Here is a 24,076-nt window from a genome sequence, read left to right on the forward strand (position 1 = left end):
GACGAGGCGGCCGCCCACAGCTCCCCGCACCCGCCCGCCTGCAGCAGCTGACCCCGACCCGCCCTCTCTCGCTGGCTCCGCCGCCCTCGCCGGGCGCCTAGCGGCCGGCGCGGGAAATCCCGCCCCGCCGGCCTGCCTGCTCCGCCTCTCTGCGCGCTCATTGGCTCACGACGACGCCCGTCAGCGCAGCGGGGCTGTCCCGGAGGTTCCTTCGCTGCCCCCCGCTCCGCTGAGAGGTAGGGACTTGGAGAAGGCGAAGGCGAAGGCGTCTAAGGCGGCCTTCTTTGCGCACCTCAACACCTACCCTTCGCGAGCGGTTGGCTATAAATCGTAGGGGACCGTCTTACCTCAGCAAAGCGTGCGTCTCCTGGAACCAGAGCTTCGAGTGAGGACCGTTCTGGGGAAATTGGGACGGTTTTACTTCTCCCTCAACATTTGTCAGAGACCACGAAAGAGGCCTCTCTGCAGGCGCCTTTAGTTTCCTCAGATTATAACCTTCCCAACTGCCCGCAGCGTCCAGTCTCCCCTCTCCAGCAAAATGGTGCTGGCTAACTCAGATGTCTGCGAGATTAGTTGTGTTGTTAACTTGGCTTTCTGGTAAATTCGTGGATAGTAGACTCGAAAAGATTTTTTTCTAAGCATTTAGGTATCAATATATTCATTAAAAAACCCGACTTTGCTGCCAATTCATCAGTTCTTAGCTGTCCTTGAGAGACTGACATGCCACAATTCACACTTCCGTATTTCTTATTAATCATAAGTGAAAATATCTTTTTAAAGTCAGGGTACACTGATTTATTATGTTAGTAACTGATTAGCATTTCTGTTAAAGTTTTGGAAGAATATTTAAATAGCTTCTTCAGCATCTAACTTTTTTTTAATAAGAGAAAGTGAGCTCTACTTCTAGAATTTGATCTGGATTAGAACTCCTGTCTCTTTTGTCTATCTTTGTGTCCTTATACAGAGAAAATGGCAGAATTACTAGTGTCTTCTAAATACCTAGCCATTAATCCCACTAGTCCATCCCGTTTTCATTCAAGAAATATAAAAAATGCCGAATAAAGACTATTAGTTGCCCAGTTCCACAGATAAATTGGAATGAATCCAGGTACGGTGGAACAAATCCAAATACAATAACTGGAATGGAAGTTACTTACTTTAAACTAAAATACTAGATTTTCCCAAGATCTCGTAAAGGAAAAATCAAATTTTAAAAGTTTTCCCAAGTAGACTTGGAATGTAGTTTCACGGGATTATTCATAGCTTTCAATAACTTTCAGTAAGAGCTCTCCCCTTAAATTGTTTATCAGCGAGTCACCCTGTATATGAGATCTTTAGTTTCTGAAAGGTAGTTTGGAATCAGTTCCTACAGTGTTACTGGTTGCCAGCTGCTTGAATGTACCCGGCATCGGCATGGTACAGATCTCAGCAACACAACTCTGGCCTTCGACATTTCTTGTCTACTCTGTCAGCACAATGGCATGCAACCTGACTCTGAATTAAGAAGACTTTCACAGTAAGTGACATTCTTGGTTGAACTGTGATTAGATTGTAAGTGAAGGAAAAGAAAGTTGGTGACAATTGGTAAGAATCAGGAGTAAGTGACAAATGAAAACAAAGTGTAAGAAAGAAGAGTAATTATATGGTGTAACTGAAGTTTGGCCTGTTAACTTGGCCAAACTAAATAATTCCAATGAAAAATTATCTTAGGTATCTGAATTACCTGGGTAGGGTATTATCATCAAGTTAAATGGTTTCTTTTTTTGTATGTTCCATGCTTCTAAACTGTATTTTTGTAAAGGGTTCTCAAGAGGCTATTATCAGAGAGGGGCAAGGAATTCTTCCTGGGTTCAACTGATTAAAAAACAAACAAAAACAAGTTGACTATTCAGTTGTGTGGAGAGGCAGTTCAGTCAAATTATAAAACTAGAAAGATTCTTAAAAGGCTTTCTACTTGGATTCTGTAGCTTTAAGCTACTGTTCAGTCTGCTCATCCAGAAAAATAATTGTATTTCCTATTTTAAAACACGCCTAAAGTTGCAAGATTGCAGTTTCCTTTGATAGCTAGTATAAGTTTAATCAGCCTAAGTTCTGTACAGTTGATCAAACTCGATTTCTTTTATAGAGGAAATGAGGCTTGTTCAGAGTATGCCTCAGGGGTTCCTAGAGACTCACGTGTGGGTAGCACAGTAAAAAAAAAACTTTGGCCAGCTAGTTAATTTTATGGAAGGTGAGGCAGGATTAAATGACATCCACCAAAGAATTCACTGAGACGTTTCACACATATAATTTACAACAAAAAGGTGTACAGTTTGTTAAGTAGATTTGTTAATTATTAGTCTCTGAAAATTATTATAATTAGGTTTTTACATGATACTTCTTGAAGTTCTGGTCTGTGGTATTATAGGAAAGGATCCAATAACCAAAATGACACTGGTGTTTTATTTTTTTAAATGATCCCCCTAGGTTAGTGGTGACCAACTTATGCACACATAAAAGTCATCTGGGGGAGGTTGTTAGAATACAGATTATACTATCTTCAACCCAGCAGAAGAGTCTGATGCCATTGGTCAGAGGTAGAGCTGGGAATCTTGCAGGTGAGTCCAAAGCAGCTCATCCTCAAACTGCATGTTGAAAATCTCTCTGCAGAATGGAAGATAACCATTTCCCTTACCCAAATAACTGTGTATTTTAGACTATTAAAGAGTCAAGTAAACATTTAGGAAAGAGTCTTTAGTTCCAGCTGAAGGTGGTGAGAGGGACACCATTTCCAGAATCATCTAGAGAGCTTGGGATCCTACTTCTTAAAAATATCCCCTGAAAGACTCCATCAATCTCAAATTCTGACGTAATTCATACTCCTTTCAAGAGCATAATGTATACTTCAAATAATTCTAGATGTTACCTAATAAATCACTCCTTAATGAGGCTCACTTTAACAGATAATCCAGGTTTTTTTCTTACGTCTAACTGAGTTGAACAAAATTCAAGAGTATATTAATTGGTAACTGGGGATCCTGAGTCACTTCCATCTACTCTAAAACATTTGAACCAGTGGTAGAGGTGGGAAAAGCTTTGGGCAGTTGGGAGTAGAATAAAATGTTCTGAGGATGTGTTGCAAAAAGAGGTAGGTGGGCAACCAGGACTATCAGATTCTTCATTGTGCCAGTGCAAGCCACCCTCTGGCCTACCTTAATATTAATACTATTGTTGTTTTTGCTGTTTGCCACAGCATCCTTAGATTGTATATATATGGCTAAAGCATAAATCCTTGCAAAGGCAAATTCTATAGCTTCTGCTTCTTGACTCTGAAAAGAATGAAACTTTATTTCTAGGATAATTGTATATGGCTGTTTCTTTTATGGTCACCTTGATTCATTTTTGGAAGATGAGGACATTGTAAACCAATTTTTTTGACCAATCTGAGAACCTTGAAACCAAGCAGCATTATTCCTGTTTCTTTGGGAAGGTGAATAAAAACATGAGCATGAGCTCATGGACATGGACTGTGGAGCCAACCTAGCTGACTTGGAATCTTAGCTTCAGTCTTTACTAGTTTTGTGACTTTAGGAAAGTTTCTTAATTTCTCTGTGTCTCCATTTTTTCATCTAAAAAGTGGGGCTTAATGTAGATAAATGTCCTTTATCGAGCAGAAGATATTAAGAAGAGGTAGCAAGAATACACAGAACTGTACAAAACAGATCTTCACGACCCAGATAATCACGATGGTGTGATCACTGACCTAGAGCCAGACATCCTGGAATGTGAAGTCAAGTGGGCCTTAGAAAGCATCACTATGAACAAAGCTAGTGGAGGTGATGGAATTCCAGGTGAGCTATTTCAAATCCTGAAAGATGATGCTGTGAAAGTGCTGCACTCAATATGCCAGCAAATTTGGAAAATTCAGCAGTGGCCACAGGACTGGAAAAGGTCAGTTTTCGTTCCAATCCCAAAGAAAGGCAGTGCCAAAGAACGCTCAAACTACTGCACAATTGCACTCATCTCACACGCTAGTAAAGTAATGCTCAAAATTGTCCAAGCCAGCCTTCAGCAATATGTGAACTGTGAACTTCCAGATGTTCAAGCTGGTTTTCGAAAAGGCAGAGGAACCAGAGATCAAATTGCCAACATCAGCTGGATCATGGAAAAAGCAAGAGAGTTCCAGAGAAACGTCCATTTCTGCTTTATTGACTATGCCAAAGCCTTTGACTGTGTGGATCACAATACACAGTGGAAAATTCTGAAAGAGATGGGAATATCAGACCACCTGACCTGCCTCTTGAGAAACCTATATGCAGGTCAGGAAGCAACAGATAGAACTGGACATGGAACAACAGACTGGTTCCAAATAGGAAAAGGAGTACGTCAAGGCTGTATATCGTCACCCTGATTATTTAACTTACATACGGAGTACATCATGAGAAACGCTGGATTGGAAGAAGCACAAGCTGGAATCAAGATTGCCGGGAAAAATATCAATAACCTCAGATATGCAGATGATACCACCCTTATGGCAGAAAGTGAAGAGGAACTAAAGAGCCTCTTGATGAAAGTGAAAGTGGAGAGTGAAAAAGTTGGCTTAAAGCTCAACATTCAGAAAACGAAGATCATGGCATCTGGTCCCATCACTTCATGGGAAATAGATGGGGAAACAGTGGAAACAGTGTCAGACTTTATTTTTTTGGGCTCCAAAATCACTGCAGATGGTGACTGCAGCCATGAAATTAAAAGACGCTTACTCCTTGGAAGGAAAGTTATGACCAACCTAGATAGCATATTGAAAAGCAGAGACATTACTTTGCCAACAAAGGTCCGTCTAGTCAAGGCTATGGTTTTTCCTGTGGTCATGTATGGATGTGAGAGTTGGACTGTGAAGAAAGCTGAGCACCGAAGAATTGATGCTTTTGGACTGTGGTGTTGGAGAAGACTCTTGAGAGTCCCTTGGACTGCAAGGAGATCCAACCAGTCCATTCTGAAGGAGATCAGCCCTGGGATTTCTTTGGAGGGAATGATGCTAAAGCTGAAACTCCAGTACTTTGGCCACCTTATGTGAAGAGTTGACTCATTGGAAAAGACTCTGATGCTGGGAGGGATTGGGGGCAGGAGGAGAAGGGGACGACAGAGGATGAGATGGCTGGATGGCATCACTGACTTGATGGACGTGAGTCTGAGTGAACTCTGGGAGTTGGTGATGGACAGGGAGGCCTGGCATGCTGCGATTCACGGGGTCGCAAAGAGTCGGACACAACTGAGCGACTGAACTGAACTGAACTGAATGTAGAGAACCTACATGGTAGAGTCCGGAAGATGTTTAATGAGTTTTCAGGATAGTGCTGGGCACAATAATTTTTCAGTAAAAATAAGCTAAGTATTCTTTTCATTTTAAATGTTTTAATACTTTTAAAGCAGCTTTCATTTTCTTCATTTCCCCCTCTTTATCATAACTAAAGAAATCATTATTTTCTAAATCAGAAGACTCTCCTCATTGTTGTGGATAATTTGGATAGTATTTTAAATAATATAACCATTATCCTTGCTAGTGTTTTACCACTTTGATTTAGAGACTTTTGCAGCCAAAAAAATATATATATATTAATATATATTGTGTTATTCTGGAGAAACGGTGTAGGTACAAAGCCAGCAAGACTTTGTTTTTTGGTCTTTGTTTTTTGGCAGTGGAGAGAGGGGAGATTCCCAAAGCTTAAAAGACACAGACCTACATGACATTACTACTCCCCAGAAGTTCTCGGGAGCAATAGGCAAGTCATTGGAAAAGAGATTGCTGTTAGAGAAGCCAATAAGTCCCATGACTGGTAAAGTATTGAAATCATTTTACTTTTTGTTTTTTAACTTTTTATAGTACTACAGAGGGCAGTAAAAAGAGTTACTGAGAATTGAGTATACCAGTACTGTTCATAGATCAGTTGGTAAAGAATCTGTCTGCAATGCAGGGGATCTGGGTTCGATTCCTGAGTTGGGAAGATCCCCTGGAGAAGGAAATGGCAACCCACTCCAGTACTCTTGCCTGGAGAATCCCATGGACAGAGGAGCCTGGCGGGCTACTGACCGTGGGGTCACAAGAGTCAGACGCGACTTAGCGACTAAACCACCACCAGTGTAGTTAAGTCCAACAGTAAATCAGTACGTCCTTCCAAAAACACTAGATGGTGCCCTAAATTTAGTTTTGGGATTTTAAGCTGCCTCAGGAGCCCTGGGATTTCTTTGGAAGGAATGATGCTAAAGCTGAAACTCCAGTACTTTGGCCACCTCATGCGAAGAGTTGACTCATTGGAAAAGACTCTGATGCTGGGAGGGATTGGGGGCAGGAGGAGGAGGGGACAACAGAGGATGAGATGGCTGGATGGCATCACTGACTCGATGGACATGAGTCTGGGTGAACTCCGGGAGTTGGTGATGGACAGGGAGGCCTGGCTTGCTGCGATTCATGGGGTCGCAAAGAGTCGGACATGACTGAGTGACTGATCTGATCTGAATGAACAAAATGTTAAAAATCTCTGCCCTTGTGGAGTTACAGTTTAGTGGCAATGGTAGGAAGAAAGACAATGAAATATAAACATAATATGCAGTATAAGAAATAAAGTATATTAGAAAGTGGGGAGTGCTATGGAAAACAGGGAAAATGAGGTGAAGAGCAGTTGCAATTTTAAATAAGCTTGTCAGAGTGGAGTTCATTGAAAAGGTGACATCTGAACAAAAATGTGAAGGAGTCACTGGAGTGAGCAATGAGTACATCTGAGGAAAAAGTGTTTCAGGAAGAGAAACAGCCAGGGTAGAGGCCCTATGCCCTAAGGCAGGAGTGGCCTTTCTATTTGAAGGATTGCATAGAGATCAGAGTGGCAGGAAAGGGGCGAGCCAGGGTGGAGGAATCTGTTGGGGAGGAGGAAGAGAAGATAACATCATGTAAAGCCTAATGGCCTAAGTGAGGATTTTGACTTCTACCCTAATTTTGGATAAAAACACTTTTAATTGAGGTTATGATTTGAAACAAATATTAGAGAAGCTAAACTACTGATATGAGATATCATAAATTATGCACAAATTAACATTGTCTTAAGTAAACTCAGTACTTTATGAAATATACTGATTTAAAGGAAAAATTATATGAGTGATTTAGCTAAGTCATGATCAAAATAATATAGGGGCAAAAATAATGTCTTAATAACAGAAGACAGTGAGTTCATGTAAAAACAAGTGTATGGTTTTTCCTCTTCCCTTTCTAAATAATTCAGCCCTAAAGCCATTGTGTGCATGCCCAGTTGCCCAGTCACATCCAGCTCTTTGTGACCCCATGGTCTGTAGCCCACCAGGCTCCTCTGTCCATGGGATTGTCCAGGCAAGAATACTGGAGGGGATTGCCATTTCCTCCTCCAGGGGATCTTCCCAACCCGGGAATCGATCCTGTGTCTCCTATGTCTCCTGCATTGGCAGGCAGATTCTTTACCACTTTAGGGGCTTTAGGAAAGCCCTTAAAGCCGTTAGGTGGAACCAAATAAAGTAGGAATTTATGCAGGGTGGTGAGACACGGGGGCCCAGAATGAGGTGTTGGAGTCCAGCAAGCGGGGTAGGGCATCCTCACAAAGGAGCGCCCTGGTGTGCAGTGCCAAAGCCTGTTCAGGGCGTCAGGGCAAAAGATGGGCAAAAATGGCATTTTGGTGGAGAGACAACCCCCAGGCAATAGGATGTTGGAGCAAACATGGGGTGAGGATACCTGAGAGGGCTGTTTTGGTGTTCAAGCATGGTGAGGGCTTTTGTGCATGTTGAGAGCTGGCTGCATCTCTGTGGGGAAGGGATGGTAGCAGTGGCAGTTGGGTTACATAGGGGGATACATGCAATAGGTAAATATATCAAGGATAAAAAAAAAGCCAGGATTCTCATTGTCAGAGAAGGGAATTACAAATACTGTATGGAAAGGGGGAAAGTTAGAATGTGCCCTCTAGTGCTAGCAATGGCACCCCACTCCAGTACTCTTGCCTGGAAAATCCCATGGACAGAGGAGACTGGTAGGCTGCAGTCCACGGGGTCGCTAGGAGTCGGACACGACTGAGCGACTTCACTTTGACTTTTCACTTTCATGCATTGGAGGAGGAAATGGCAACCCACTCCAGTGTTCTTGCCTGGAGAATCCCATGGACAGAGGAGCCTGGTGGGCTGCCGTCTATGCGGTCGCACAGAGTTGGACACGACTGAAGCAACTTAGCAGCAGCAGCAGCAGTGCTAGATTGGAATTAGAGGTATCCATGGTTGCTAAGAGTTGGACACGACTGAGGGACTTCGACTTTTCACTTTCATGCATTGGAGAAGGAAATGGTAACCCACTCCAATATTCTTGCCTAGAGAATCCCAGGGATAGGGGAGCCTGGTGGGCTGCCATCTATGGGGTCGCACAGGGTCGGACACAACTGAAGCAATTTAGCAGCAGCAGCAGCAGCAGCAGCAGCAGCAGCAGCAGCAGCATGGCTTCCCTGGTGGCTCAGACGGTAAAGAATATGCCTGCAGTGAGAGAGATCTGGATTTGAACCCTGGGTTGGAAGATTCCCTGGAGGAGGGCATGGCAACCCACTCCAGCATTCTTGTCTGGAGAATCCCCATGGACAGAGGAGCCTGGCAGGCTATAGTCCATGGGGTCGTAAAGAGTCGGACACAGCTGAGTGACTAAGCACAGCACATGTGAACTCACAGGTTTCAATACATGTATGGGATATAAAGTGTGTATATGTCACATACCTGCATTTATTTCCTACCTTTTTCATTGAGAAAGCCTTTGAGAGAGATGCCCCAATAACAGTGGATGCACATCTGAGTCTATATCTTGGCTTCCAAACACTATTGTTCATTAAAAAGAAATAGGACTGGTCAGAGAAATGGCTGACTCTGGGTCTGGAGCAAGAAAAGAATAAGATATACCTGAGACACTTTATGCTAGGAGGTAGAAAGTGCTCAAAAATGATTTGTCAAGGGACTTCTCTGACAGTCCAGTGGTTAAGACTTCCCCTTCCAATGCAGGGGATGTGGATTCAATCCCTGGTCAGGGAGATCCCACATGCCTCACAGCCAAAAAACCAAAACATAAAGCGGAAGTAACGTTGTAGCAGATTCAACAAAGACTTTAGAAATGGTCCACATCAAAAAATGATGTGTGGAAAGAACACAAGTCAGCTTGAAGGGGGCTTCCATTAGCCAAATCAGGGGAAATTTCAGCATCACAGTAAGTAATGAGATTATAACTCCTTAAATAAAATAGAAAACCATGAGTTCATATTGATATAAATAAATGAATAAAAACATTTGTTGCAAAGTATTTGCATAGGCTTAAAAATAACCTCACCAAAAAAACCCACTACATTATAAAGGGGGAAAGAGTAACTTTCTAGTGGGAAAACCTGGCAGACACCATCTTAATCAAATGCTGAAAGTTGAAATCACCAATAATGAGACTAATCAAAATTATATGCTACCTGATAGGAAATAATGAGAATACAGCATCAGTTCTGTGTCATCCCCTCAGAGATCACAAGGAAACATGAAACAAATCCTAACTGAAGAAGTACTGAAAACACTGCTGAAATGACAGCTGCCTTTTTAAATTATAACCATTTAGAAATATATATTTAAGTCAATTCCACTAATATCTGAGTTGCTAGATGGTGGAAATGTTATTTCCAGTTATCTTCTAGTACTAAAATGAGCTCATTTGTTTAGGTTATATGTGTGAACTGTATAACAATAATGTTTACAAATCCAGATAAATTCTCCTACAGTATTTTTAGAACCTGTATTATTTAAATTGTATGCTGCCAATTTTCATTAGTTTTTTACCTTCTCAGTCTGGGGAACTATATTTTCATTCTGAGGTAATTCAATTTGCTAAATACTTTGTCACTTGTTTATATGATTAGAAACACAATTTTCAAGTGGTAAACTCTCTTTCACCTCTACTCCTTCTGTTAATGATGTGTGAGTGCATGCTAAGTCACTTCAGTTGTGTCCAACTTTTTGCGATCCCATGGACTCTGGCCCGCCAGGCTCCTCTATCCATGGGATTCTCTGGGTAAGAATCCTGGAGTTGCCATTCCCTTCTCCAGGGGATCTTCCTGACCTAGAGATTAAACCCCCATTTCTTGGGTCTCCTACATTGGCAGGCAGCAGATACCATCTGTTTGGTCACAGAAACTAGAAATGTGGCAATCACAGTCACTTTCTCCCTCTTACTCCCCTCAACAGACAGACACACACACAGACACACACACATACCCCTATAACTACACCTAATTGGCCTTCATTGTGTTGCTTTTCTCTGACGTTTTCTTGAAACATCTCTACCTAAAGACATACCTAAAGACATAAAAAGCCTTCTAGTAACATTGATAATGGTAATAAATGATAGCAAATAATTTATGTAACATTTACTATGTGTCAGGGATTATTTCAAGGGCTTTGCAAGTATTAATCTCACTTGATCCTCAATTATCCCCATTTAATTATAGAGGAAACTGAGGCACAGAGAGGCTAAGTTACATAGCCAAGGTCACATAGTTGAAAAGAGTCAGTGCTGGAATTTGGACCCGGGTAGTGTGACACCAGGGTTGGGCTCTAGAACTCATCAGTCCTGTTCAGTTTCACTCAAGCTGATTTGGGCCCCTTTTTGCTCCCATGCACAACCTCTTGTGCACACATCTTTAAAATTTTGTATTTATTTATTGGTGTTCCTAGAAGAATAAGAGAATTATGCTACTTATATTTACAAAAGTAGAGAGAATAATGAACCCACGATATTATATTTTTATTCATTAGAGACAATGAATCTACATATACCCATCACTCCAATTCAGCACTTACCAACATTTTACAATACTTGCTTCAATTATCTTTCTTTTCTTTCTTGTTTTCCTGAAGTATTTTATTTAATAATTTTATTTAGTTATTTTTGGCTGTGCTGGGTCTTCATTGCTATGCGTGGGCGTTCTCCAGTTGGGGCGAGTGGGGGCTATTCTTCCTTGTGGTGGACAGGTTTCTCATTGTGGTGACTTCTCTTGTTGCAGACAGAGCACAGGCTCTAGGTGTGCAGGCTTCAGCAGTTGGCACATGGGCTTAGTTGCTCTATGGCATGTGCGATTGTTCCAGACCAAGGATCGAACCAGTGTCCCCTGCATTGCAAGGTAAACTCTTAAGCCCTGGACCACCAGCAAAGCCCTTCTGAAGTATTTTAAACTAAAACCCAGACATTCTGAAATTTCACCTATAAATATTTAAGTAGAATCTTTTAGAGGGACTTTCAGTAAATGTAACCATAATCACATCATGACACCTAACAAAATTAATGTTAATTACTACCTTCTTAATCATGAGTTTCTTGAGGGCAGAAGTCATTTCATCTCCTGGTTACCTAGTACATCCCTGTACATGCTGGAGTTTAATAAATGTTTGTTCTGACTTAAAAGTTTGTTTTTAAGTTGATAAGAAAACCATGGCATTTATCCTCCAGAAACAATGTTATAACTGACAATCAGGTTCTCAAGTTAACTGACAACTCTAATTTAATCTACAATGATTAGATTAAGTAACACTAACATGTAGGCCTGAGCCCCTGGAAGCCTTAAATCCTGAACTATTTTATTTTTGATTACTGAGTCTAGGGAAATCCTGAGTCTAATTTAACCTAGCCCTGAATTTTCTTGTCCTCAATGTCAGTCTGGGGAGGACATAAAGACGGGCTATACTGGGTGGGAGCGTTCATTGGTAAAGATTTCTTGGAATGAAATATGGCAGAATTCACAAAAAGCATATTATTTTTTTCTTCATAATAAATTATGGTTTATTTTTGGGTGACAAATAATATATTCTTCAAAGAAACTTTTTCATGGAAATACTCCTGCATATGTGCTAAGAAGGTATTCATTGTTTGTTAGAGTTTAAAAAATTGGAGACACCCAAGTGCCGTTATCAAGAGAGTAGTTCAGTAAATTGTGATTCTTCCGCTTACTGTAGCATCAGGCAGCTATTGAAGCATGGGATGGAGCTGTATGTGCTTATGTCATGTCAGTGTAGGGAAACCACATTGCAGAACAGTACGTGTGTCTGGCTCCCTGTGGATAAAAGTGTGTGTGTGCAGCTACCTATTTATGTCAAGGCATTCTAAAAAGATAGGAAGGAGCACTAAAGTGTTAATAGTGGATGCCAGTGGGTTGGACAGTAAAAATGGGGTAGAATTGAAGGAAACTATCATTTTACTCATGTACCATAGTAAATATTAAATGAATTTTTTAAAATCAAAAGGCATCAGTGTTTTAGATAATTTTATATCAAATTTTTAAAACCAAGAACTTGATATATACAAGAGGCACTGTACAGAAAACAATTTTGACTGGTTTGAAAATGTACAAATATGAAACTATAATCTTTTGAGATTGAGAAAAGCCTAAAATGTTTTCTAAATATAAATAGAGTGAACTTTTCTACAAATCTTTATTTAATATCTTATGTTTGATGAGTACTGAGATGGTTGCCAGGAGAGACAAAAGTATGTGTGAAATAATCCCAACTCCCTGGTGGCTCAGATGGTAAAGAGTCCACCTGCAATGCAGGAGACCCGAGTTCGATCCCTGGGTCAGGAAGATCCTCTGGAGAAGGGAAGGGCAACACACTCAAGTATTCTTGCCTGGAGGATCCCATGGACAGAGGAGCCTGGCAGGCTACAGTCCATGGCGTCACAAAGAGTAGGACACGATTAAGTGACTAAAGCTTATTCTTCAACCTTGTAACCACTGAGGATTATACCATATGTTTCAAGTAATAGCAAAGGCTAATGGCCTTAGGAATGACAGAGTATCACAGACATGAATTGTGCCTCAGGATTTTAAAATTGTAAGCTCAGATTTTAAATGAATCCCCCACAGGTAGCTAGTGGGAGCCTATTGTACAGCACAGGGAGCTCATCTTGGTGTTCTGTGATGGGAGGGATGGGAAGGAGGTTCAGGAGGGAGGGGATATATGCACACATACAGCTGACTCACTTCTCTGTACTACAAAAACTAACAGAACATTGTAAAACACCTCTATTAGTTCAGTTCAGTTGCTCAGTCATGTCCGACTCTTTGTGACCCCATGAACCACAGCACACCAGGCCTCCCTGTCCATCACTAACTCCTGGAGTCTACTCAAACTCATCTCCATTGAGATGGTGATGCCATTGAAGCATTTCATCCTCTGTCATCCCCTTCTCCTCCTGCCCTCAATCTTTCCCGGCATCAGGTCTTTTCAAATGAGTCAGCTCTTCACATCAGGTGGCCAAAGTATTGGAGTTTCAGCTTCAACATCAGTCCTTCCAATGAACACCCAGGACTGATCTCCTTTAGGATGGACTGGTTGGATCTCCTTGCAGTCCAAGGGACTCTCAAGAGTCTTCTCCAACACCACAGTTCAAAAGCATCAATTCTTTGGCGCTCAGCTTTCTTTATAGTCCAACTCTTAAACCCCAATTTAAAATAAGGAATCCCCCATCTCACTTTTATTGAATTATAGTTACAGAATGTCATAATGTCTAATCTGTGGATTACCCTGGAGTGATATATAAGTAGTTCATAGAAAACTGGGAATACTTTTACACATTAAGAAGCAATGGCAACAAGAGCAAACACACAACATTTACGTGTATTTACAAATGTCTCCTCCTCCTACTCTCATCTATCCATCCGTCCATTTATTTATTCATTTAAGAAATATTAATTGAATGTCTACTTTGGCATTTTTCTAGGAGATACTGAAGGTGTTAACAGTAAAATCTAAAGTCTTCTATATATTTTAGAAAACATATTTAAAAATTCTGAGGGTCTCAAATAGAACAGTGTTATTCTTACGCATAAGTAAGAGGCTAACGTCATGAAGCTTTGCTTATTGCATTTCTTTCTTATCCTCACAGCCTGGTTTTCTTTCTTATTATACTCACAGGCTGATTTTCTTTCTTATTGTGCTATGACTGGTTTTTTGAAAACTCTGCCAAAACATCTAAGACATTGGGCCTTTTTCCTGGTAGTTAATGATTTGAGGTTTAGTTGAAATACATAATTAGAAAATGTTAGCAAAGCCTGAGTTGATTCACAAGTTACTAGAGCAAAATAAAACATACACATGTCATTTTTACTTCATCTTGTACATACAGATGTCTAAAATACAGACTTCCAATTTTACAATTCCTATAATCTCTTCTCTTCAATGTCAGTGTGTCAGGCTTTTATTTCTTATTTCAAAATAAATGTTGAAAGATATCGAGGATTGATTATATGGAAGGTTTCACAACCCTTTTCTTGGTTGATTGGTATATTTTGATGTTTATATTTTGAAATCATTGGGAAAGATGTTATAGTGGCCATTAATTAGCCATCGTGTATTATCCTTTTTATATGTGTCAACCTTCAGTTTGCTAATATTTTAAAGTTTTTGTGTCAGTGTTCATGAGAGATATTTGTCTGTAATTAAAAACAAATTTTTTTGTTATCAGGGTTATTCAGACCTCATAAAACAGATTTAGAAGGGTCCTTCCTCTTCCATTTTCTGAAAGAGTTTGTTTAAGATTGGTATTTGTGTAAGATTTTCTTTAAATGTTTGATAAACTTCACCAGTGAAGTTATCTTGGCCTGAAGTTTTCTCTGTGGGAAAGAATTTGATAACCAGTTCTGTTTCTTTAATAGATATGTAGCTAGTCATATTTTCCATTTCATGTTGTTTCAGTTTTTGTAATCATATAGTTTTTAAAGATTCTTGCCTATTTCATGTAAGCTACTGAATTTACTGGTATAAAGTTGTTCATTATATTCTTTTTTTTTTAATGTCTGTATTCTCTGTAGTGGTATTACCTCTTTATTCCTAATATTGGTAATTTGTGTTCTGTCTTTTGTTCTTGTCTCCCTACAGGTTCCCCTTTCTCAGTTTTTTATGATGGAGCTTTTTAGATAAATTATCTAGTGCTGCGTAAATCACCCAAAACTTGGTGGTTTAAAACAGTAGTGTTCATTTAATACCTCTCACTGTTTCTTTATGTCAGGAATTCAGGAGTGACTTGGATACCCAGTCCTGTCTTGTAGTTTCCATTAAGATTGTGGTCAGATGTCATTTGGGGCTTTAGTCATCTGAAGGCTTGAATGGAGCTGAAAGATTCACTTGCCAAGTGGCATATTCACATAGCTGGCAAGTTGATGTTGACTGTTGACAGGAAACTTCAATTCCTCTCCATGTTGGCCTCTATACCTATCATGGTGGCTGCTCACATGTGCTTGCTTCTCTTTGATTGTGAGATTATATTTGCTTAGTTTTAATCTGTGGGAATTTTGTGACCTAAATTAGGGAGGCTTTCTCCCGGAGAGCGTTTGGTCTGCTTTTGCCGGGAACCAATATTAAAGTGAAAATGGGGAGTGAAAAAGTTGGCTTAAAGCTCAACATTCAGAAAACGAAGATCATGGCATCTGGTCCCATCACTTCATGGGAAATAGATGGGGAAACAGTGGAAACAGTGTCAGACTTTATTTTTGGGGGCTCCAATATCACTGCAGATGGTGACTGAAATGGCAGCCATGAAATTAAAAGACGCTTACTCCTTGGAAGGAAAGTTATGTCCAACCTAGATAGCATATTGAAAAGCAGAGACATTACTTTGCCAACAAAGGTCCATCTAGTCAAGGCTATGGTTTTTCCTGTGGTCATGTATGGATGTGAGAGTTGGACTGTGAAGAAGGCTGAGTGCCGAAGAACTGATGCTTTTGAACTATGGTGTTGGAGAAGACTCTTGAGAGTCCCTTGGACTGCAAGGAGATCCAACCAGTCCATTCTGAAGGAGATTGGCCCTGGGATTTCTTTGGAAGGAATGATGCTAAAGCTGAAACTCCAGTACTTTGGCCACCTCATGCGAAGAGTTGACTCATTGGAAAAGATTCTGATGCTGGGAGGGTTTGGGGGCAGGAGGAGAAGGGGACGACAGAGGATGAGATGGCTGGATGGCATCACTGACTCGATGGACATGAGTCTGGGTGAACTCCGGGAGTTGGTGATGGACAGGGAGGCCTGGCGTGCTGCGATTCATGGGGTCGCAAAGAGTCGGACACGACTGAGCGACTGAACTGAACTGAACTGAATATTAAAGTGACCTCAAGTGAGAATCTTCTGTTCAACTCTCCTACCTACTACTAGCCTGAGGGTTAGAATCCTGGTTTCAGTGATGCTAAGGATTTTTGCTCTTGTGGGTGACCTCTTATTTATCATTTGTCTGCTGATCACTGCTCCCAGTTCTGAGTTCAATTCTTGGTTGTTGTGTTTTTACTGTTTCATGTGGTGAGGAAACAAAATTTCCCTTATGTGTTCAGACCTCAGCATTGCACTTGAAGATATATTTTATACAAGATCTAATTGTTTTGTAGTGGAAGAGTCTTTCAAGGAATATGGCCCAGCGTATTGCTATAACAGAAATATCTCATTCATTCTCCAGTTTACTTCAAATTTGGCTTTTTTCCTCTACCCTTCCAGCTTGCCAAAGTTGACAGTAACTCCCTTGTTAACAAATCTGTGGATACATTTCTGTCTTCTTTTTACCCAGCCTCTTAGCATTGACACAGCTGATCATTCATTTATTATTTCATCTAGTTTTAGCTGAGCACTGTTGTGGATACTAGAACAAACAAAAATTCTAAAGATAAGAAACAGGCAATAAACAGGAAACAAGATGAACATACAATAAGACAAAAGGGAGGAGAGAGGGCATCAAGACTCCTGAAATTTTTTAAGGGACTGAAAGAGTAAGCCTCATTGGAAAAAATTGTATTTAAGGAAATACTTGAAGGAGGTAACAGAGTAAGTAAACTGTGAGAATATGTGAGGGAAGAACATTCTAGGGAGTGAAAACAGCCAGTGTACAGGCCTGAGGCAGAACTGTACCTGTGTTTTCAGGAAGAGGAGAGGTCTCATGTAGCCAGAACAAAGTCAGCATGGGAGATGTGATGAAAGATAAGATCAGATCGGGAAGGGGAGCTGGCAGATCATGTGACACTGTATATAACACTAAAAAGACTGACTTTTACTGAGATGGGAAGCCATTTTTTGAGCAGAGTTGTGCCATGAACGGATATGTTTTTAAATAATCCCTCTCTCTGGCTGCTGTGTTGATAGAAAACCATAAGGGATCAAGGATGGACGCAGTGAGACCACTTAGATATTGTTGTAGCCATCTTTCTCCTTGATCCTTTTTCCTCTCTTGGGTTGATTATCATTTCTCCACATTTTTCCCTTGGCTTACTACCTGTTTCCTTCTCTAGTTCTTTTTCCAGCACATCTTTTCCAATTTCTAAATATTGAAATATCTCAGACTTGGTCTTAAGATCCTTCTTGTGTCTAGGGTCATTCACTGAGTGATCTCTTACAAACCTCTGGCTTTTAATGGTTTTAATACATATGATTTGTGCTAGTGATGCACAGACTTAGAGATTCAACCCTGAGCTCAAACTCAGAAATCCAGTAGCCCACTTGCAATCCAAACTGAAACTCTTCATTTCTCCCCAAACCTTTCCTCCCCTAGTCCAGGCTTTCACACCCCAATAAATGACACTGTATTTGCTCAAGCCAAAAAAACAGTCATCCTTAATGCCTCTCTTTCCTTCATTTCTCCTAATCCACCAGCAAGATGTGTTTTTCTGTTCCCACATGAAGGAGCTGTTTCCTCCACAATGCTGTATGTCAAATGACCTCAGAAATCTCAGTAGCTTAATAAACAATGAATATTTATTTTTCTCACCCATGAAACTGCAGGTCAGTTGGTGTTTGGCTGAGTTTGCCTGGGCTTTGCCTGCTTAATGGCAAGCTGCAGGATAGGGTGGGGTCTCCTTCACGTGTGTTCATTCTAGGGCTTAGGCTGAGAGGCAGCAACTGCCCCACGGATGACCACACAGTGATGTCAGAAGCTCAGGAGGGCAAACCAGTCATATTTCAGGCTTCTAGTGTGTTGCCGTTGACTGAAGCAAGTCACATGGACAAGCCCAAAGCTGAGGGGTGGAAAGTACACTGTATCCACGATGAGGCCACAGCAAGGGGATAGCTATATAATATATTGTGGGGATGAAAGAATTGAAACTAATTATCCAATTACTTCATCTCCCACAACCTCCTAAAGAATTGTACCACTTCCCAGATCCACTGTTAGCCATCATCTCTTGCCCCTGGACAGTTATCTCTCTTCTCATCATACCTAGAACAATGCCTTGCATTAGTATATGCTCAGTAAGAATGTAGTGAATAAACAACTCTCAGGTGATCTTCGATTTCACTGGTTGCACTCATCACTCTTCAGTCTCTTTCTATGTAGCAGCCAGGATGGGATTTTAAAACTGTAAATCCTGTCTGTGCTATAAAGAGAAATATATCTGGTCTCTGTCCCTGGTTCCAGGCACACAGCTACTAAATTTCTTGGAATTTCCTGAGTAATAAGAGTGATAGGAACATCTTTTATTCTAATGACATGACTCTTGGTGGGCTTCTCAATAGCTTCAAGATGTGGGCTGGTTACAGGAAAGACCAAACCTAGATTAGAGGCTTATAACTTTCAGCCCCACCTGCCAGCCTCAGGAGAGGGTCACCAATAGCTGATGATTAATCAATCTTGTGTATGTAATGAAACTCCATAAAAAACCCACTACAAAAAGATCAGGATTCTGAGAGCTTCCAGGTTGGCAAACACACTGAAGTGCTGGGAAGGTGGTGCCCAGAGAGGGCATGGAACCTCTGTGCCCCTTCCCCACACCTTGCCCTACACATCTCTTCCATCTGTTCCTGAATTGTATCTTTTCTAGTAAACGTAAACAGCATGTCTTCTTGAATTGTGTGAGTTCTAGCAAATAATTGAACCTGTGAAGGGGAACTCTGAATTTACAGTTGGTTAGTCAGAAGTACAAGTGGCAACCTGGGACTTGCAAGTGGTAACTATAGTGTTGGTGGACTGAGCCCTTAACCCGTGGGGTAGTTGGGGTCAGAATTGAATTTTGGATACCCTGCTGATGTCTACAGAGAACTGGAGAATCGCTTGGTGTGGAAAAGCCCATATACATTGGGTGTCAGAAATGTTGTGAGTAAAAACAACTCAGACTGTCATATTAGTCCCAGCTTAAAACCCTGCCCTGGGTTCGCTTTGCACTTGAACTCCTTACCACGGTCTTTATAGGTCTTCATAAAGGCATCCATTATCCAGCCAGGCCTGGCTCTCCAAACACTAGCATCTGGTACCACTCACCGCTCTCTGGCTAACTGCCCTTTTCCTCCTCAAATATTCCAATACCTTTCAGCTGCAAGACCTTTGTACTTGCTGTTCCTTCTGACTGGAATGCTCTTTCTCAAAATCTTGGCATGCTAGCATTCTCTTACCCTCAGCTAAAATGTCACCTCCTGAGAGAGGCCTCCCTGACCATCAATACTTAAAGACCCTCTTTGCACCCCACCTCCACCCCTGTTATGTTTCATCACCACCACTTTGTTTATTCCTTTCAGTGAGTTTATCGCTCTCTGAAATTACCTTGCTTTTGTTCATTCCTAATCCTAGAATGGTGTCTGACACATGTTAAGTGCTCTGTAAAAGTCTGTTGAGTCGATATATGAGAAAACATTGCCTCCACATTTTTAAAGAAACTCTTTGCTATCTTTTATTTTCATACATACTCATCCAGATGTAAAATGGTATTAAGTCCACATAAAATCAACTCAGGATAAATAAAAATATTGCAGTGTCTGTGTTGATAAAGCAGAAATTGGGGACTGCCTCTAGGGCCCTGGTCTATGGGGTCGAAGGTCTCAGTCAGGCCGCCTTCTACCTCCCTTACTGAGGAGCCAGCTTTCCTGGCTCATCTTTCTCCTTTTTCCCTCCTCCTCATGGTTAATGTACAAGATTATTTATTTATTAATATTTACAGTCATTGTTTGTGGGCTGTCTCACTGCCCCCCACCTCTGCTACCACCACGAGCTTCATGGGCACATGAAGGCAAGGATCCTATTCGGTTTTTTAGGTACGCAGTAGATGTTCTTCCATTTGTGGGATGAATCAGTGAATGCATGTTTCAAAGGAAAGGAAAGAATCTGGAAGGTCGTGAATCAATCTCTTTCTCCAGGTCGCTCCAGAGTAGGGGAGCCCCCACCATTGACTGTTTACCTTCCAAGACACTGTAGGCAAAACCTCCATGAGGATATATGTTTACTAGTTTATTTATTGTCAGAATGGCTTTGCTTATATATTTATAACTCCATCTTGTGTGCATGTTTCGTTTTCTGTGTGAATTCTTTGTTCACATTGGAGCTCACATAAGGAGGAATTTAGCTTAGTATTTATGACATCGTGATAGGAAGTGACATCACAACAAGGCAAAATCTGATAAAGTTCGGTTCCATTCTGTAGAGGCTGTTTCCTCCTTGAGCACACACTTCTTTTCTTCTTCCCACAAGGAAAGCCCAGTAGTTGTCTGAATGCTGTATAAAACTGAGCACTTAAATTTATCATCAGGAAGGTATTAAAAGAAGAGGAGCAAGAGAGTACAAGAACTAAAAGTGTTACAACTTTGGTGAGAAGTGGTCACTTCAGAATCGTCTCATTTAGCAGCTATATTTCTCTTTTAATTTCACATTTTCTTAGGATGATGAAATGAAAATATTTTGTTCTTGGTTATTTTTCACAAGTCTTCTTGTCCTCATGAGAACCATCCAGTCTCTCAAAATATCAACAGAAATTTTTCTTTAAAAGATAAATTATGTATTTTTCTTTGAAACAACTGATGGGAGAGAAATTCTTCCTTTAGTTTGAATAGGCATACTTTTAAGTTGCTTGGAGGTAGTTATATGTGAATCTTCATATTAACTTGTATCTCTCTCATTTAAAAGAAAAGATGAGAGAAGAGGATTAACTCATTAATTATTTAAAATACTTGGTGCAACTGTTCCTTGTTAGTTAATCCAGGCACTTGGAAGAAAATTACACTCAGTGTTAATAACATTGCCAACCTTTTCCACTATGCTGCACTCCAAATACTATTGTGTTTTCATTGACAACAGTCACTATTACATATGCATGTGAAAAACGGGCATTTTCATCAGAATTACTGTAATAGCATTAAGAGATTATTATTTTTCCAATTTCTTTGGAAGAAAATTCACTTAGATTATTTATTACTTGACTGCTCTTCTGTCTTGCCTGTATGTTTAGGTAACTGGAGTCCATGAAAGTATAAACTTCAGAATAAAAAGCATGATTTTATACATTGATGATTTCAAATAAAAGAGGAGTGCTAGTCTGTGTGCATCATTTCTTTTGAGAAAGTTAAGTCTGTGTTCTGTTTAGGAGAGATAACACTTTTTGTCCCTGTAGGTGGCCCCCGTGGTGTAGCCATTAGTTGCTAATTACTTGCAAACAAATAAACAATTAACTCCTGGAGCTGCTGGCTGGGCCAGTGTGCATTGACATGCTAAAACTTTCTGAAACGGGATTTTAATTAGTGACGTTCTAAATCCAGCCCCCTTGTCTGCGGAGCAATAAGGTGAACTGCAGGAAGGTCCAGCCCCGGACACGTGGGGCAGAGCCAGCCTGGGAGGCTTGGAGCTGTTGCTCTGTGCAGCCCACGCAAGGATGTCTCCTAGTCTTCAGGAAGGTGCTCGGCTTGGGGAAAGCAAACCCTCACCCTGTCCCTTTTCAATTGAGAGTATCTTAGGACTGGACCAGAAGAAAGACTGTGTTCCATCCACGAAACCCCACAGGCCCTGGGCGGACACCTGCGGCTCTTCAGGTACGCCACAACTTAATTTTTTAATTTCTTTGTTAATTTGTTTACAGTGTTTAATTTGGCCTTTTTTCTTTTTTCATATTACATAGACTTACAGAAAAACTTTACTTTCATCCAAGTACATAATTGAAATATCTAGCACTTTTAATGCCTCCATCTGAGTGTTATGGGAAATAAAAAGAACATTGGCCTTAGATCCAAGTAGGTATGAAGTGCACCCATGAGAAATGCCAGGAGCCTTCATTTACTTCAGAAGAGCTCTGGGTTTATTTGCCATATCATATATTCTAAATCTTCTCACTGAAGAATAAATGACATTCAGAGGCCAGAATGTGTTCTCTATCAGCAAGACAGGACTCTCATTTTTGTTTGCTTTTTGGATTTTGGTCTCCTGTGAAACCCAGAAGAATTCTACTAGGAAAGTTAGAGACAAGTTTCTGAAGTTACTTCTTATATACAACTTTGTAGAATATAGAAATGGACACCTAAAATGTTATTTCTTTTTTCTCTTTTTAGGGAAAGAAGTTAACCTATGTCTACATGTCCCAACTCTTCCCAGTGGGATCTCATTACCTCAAACTGTGGATCACTCAGTCCCGGAAGAAAGTGTTTGGAAATACGAAGATTACTTTGCACCCTCAGAGAGACTTTCTTTGAAAAGAGAGTTGAGTTGGTATAGAGGCCGAAGACCCAGAACTGCTTTTACTCAAAACCAGGTGGGAAGTTTTTTCAGCCAATAATCTTAATACAAAGGCTTTAACTGATGCCCTGTTGGGCAAAAAGCCCATCCACTTTGGGATCTCAGTTTAGAAGCCTTATTAATGAAACAATAGACCGTATCTCTCTCTCTCTCTCTCCCCTTTAACAGTTTCTGGATAGTCATTAAAAAAAAAGCTTACAGATTAATTGCCCAAGATTTGAATGCAATTATTTTGCTATACAAATTAAAGTCTATTTTATGATGAGAGACCAAAGATCAACATTTTAAATAACTATTTCCTTATTCTTAGATTGAAGTGTTAGAAAATGTCTTTAGAGTAAACTGCTATCCTGGCATTGATATCAGAGAAGACTTAGCTCAAAAATTGAACCTAGAGGAGGACAGAATCCAGGTAAATTTTCAGACTTAGTTATTACTTGTAGCAATGAAAATGTTAATAATAACATTTCTGAGGTCTGTTTTTATCTTCCCTTAATTTTAGATCTGGTTCCAAAATCGGCGTGCAAAGCTGAAAAGGTCCCATAGAGAATCACAGTTTCTAATGGCAAAAAAAAATTTCAACACAGATCTTCTGGAATAAATAGAAAACTAAACATGTGGAATTATCTTCCAGTTGCAGAACATGAAGAATTAATGGAAATATCAAGTATTGAAAATGTTATGTTTTCTGTGTTTAATCTGAGTATTGTCATTTTTATTGGAAAATATATTGTAAATAATTACTATTATAACATGGCACCTGTTATACTTGGGCACTGTTAGTTACAATAAAGGCCTTTCCTATATATTTTAATAAACATTTGCAGAAAAAGCCAGTTATTTTTGGTGAGCAAATTTAATCAAATAAATTTGTTTATTAAAATCAGTAAACTCATAGCTAATTGACTCTACAACTGGATTCCATTTACAAAATAATTCAAGTCAAATAGTCTGAAGAATGGCACAAAGATGTGATTTGTTTCAATAAATTCCCTTCAACTGCATTTTGAAATATGATTATATTTAATATAGCATATGATTTACTCATGAATCTTTTGTTTCTCTATTTCTGGCATAAAGCAGTGAGATTTTCTTACCATATATCAATACAAATTCTTATAACACTCTAGTTTCAAGTTTTTTATTCAGCAAAGTTATTATGCCAAAGTAGAGATGTAAAATCATCAATCGTCTTATTCATTCGATTAGTATTGGATTGCGCAAAAGAATTGAGCTACAAATAAATGCAAATTTTAGTTATTTTTCTAGTCCACTCAATATCATGCTTTACTTTGATTCATCAAAATGAGAATGATCATCTGGCTTATATCTATTTCCAGTTAATCATCTGTATGTTTTGTTACAAACAATACGTTGACTGAGGAGGTAGGATAACCGTCCTATCTTTTGTATGTGTTCTGACATTGTCACGAAATAACCAGGGCACTTTCTGGGACAAAAACTTTCTCTGGGACAAAAATTTTCTCTGCATTTGCCGTGGTTCCTGTCAGTTCCCTACTGGGAATCTGGGGATTTGCTTTCCATTTAATTAATGGAAGGCCAGAGTGG

The 24,076-nt window shown here is 40.1% G+C and overlaps 1 protein-coding gene across 7 annotated transcripts; it reads left to right on the forward strand.

The window, feature by feature from the left end:
* Positions 1–236: 236 nt before the first annotated feature.
* On the forward strand, positions 237–23,767 carry HESX1 (HESX homeobox 1). Of its 7 annotated transcripts, XM_059879936.1 has the most exons (8): positions 237–1,516; positions 2,467–2,597; positions 5,677–5,813; positions 11,061–11,177; positions 21,726–21,810; positions 22,324–22,523; positions 22,818–22,919; positions 23,010–23,767. In XM_059879936.1, the coding sequence occupies exons 4-8, from the start codon at positions 11,121–11,123 to the stop codon at positions 23,106–23,108; spliced, it is 543 nt and encodes a 180-aa protein (XP_059735919.1). In that variant the 5' UTR covers positions 237–1,516; positions 2,467–2,597; positions 5,677–5,813; positions 11,061–11,120; the 3' UTR covers positions 23,109–23,767. The 7 variants fall into 7 exon arrangements, with proteins under 7 accessions (XP_059735919.1, XP_024838865.1, XP_010816072.1 ...); XM_024983097.2 differs by lacking the exons at positions 2,467–2,597; positions 11,061–11,177 and having other exon boundaries at positions 21,736–21,810; XM_010817770.4 differs by lacking the exons at positions 2,467–2,597; positions 5,677–5,813.
* Positions 23,768–24,076: the final 309 nt, after the last annotated feature.

This window comes from Bos taurus, chromosome 22 (genome assembly GCF_002263795.3).
Source record: "Bos taurus isolate L1 Dominette 01449 registration number 42190680 breed Hereford chromosome 22, ARS-UCD2.0, whole genome shotgun sequence".
Taxonomy (NCBI): Eukaryota; Metazoa; Chordata; class Mammalia; order Artiodactyla; family Bovidae; genus Bos; species Bos taurus.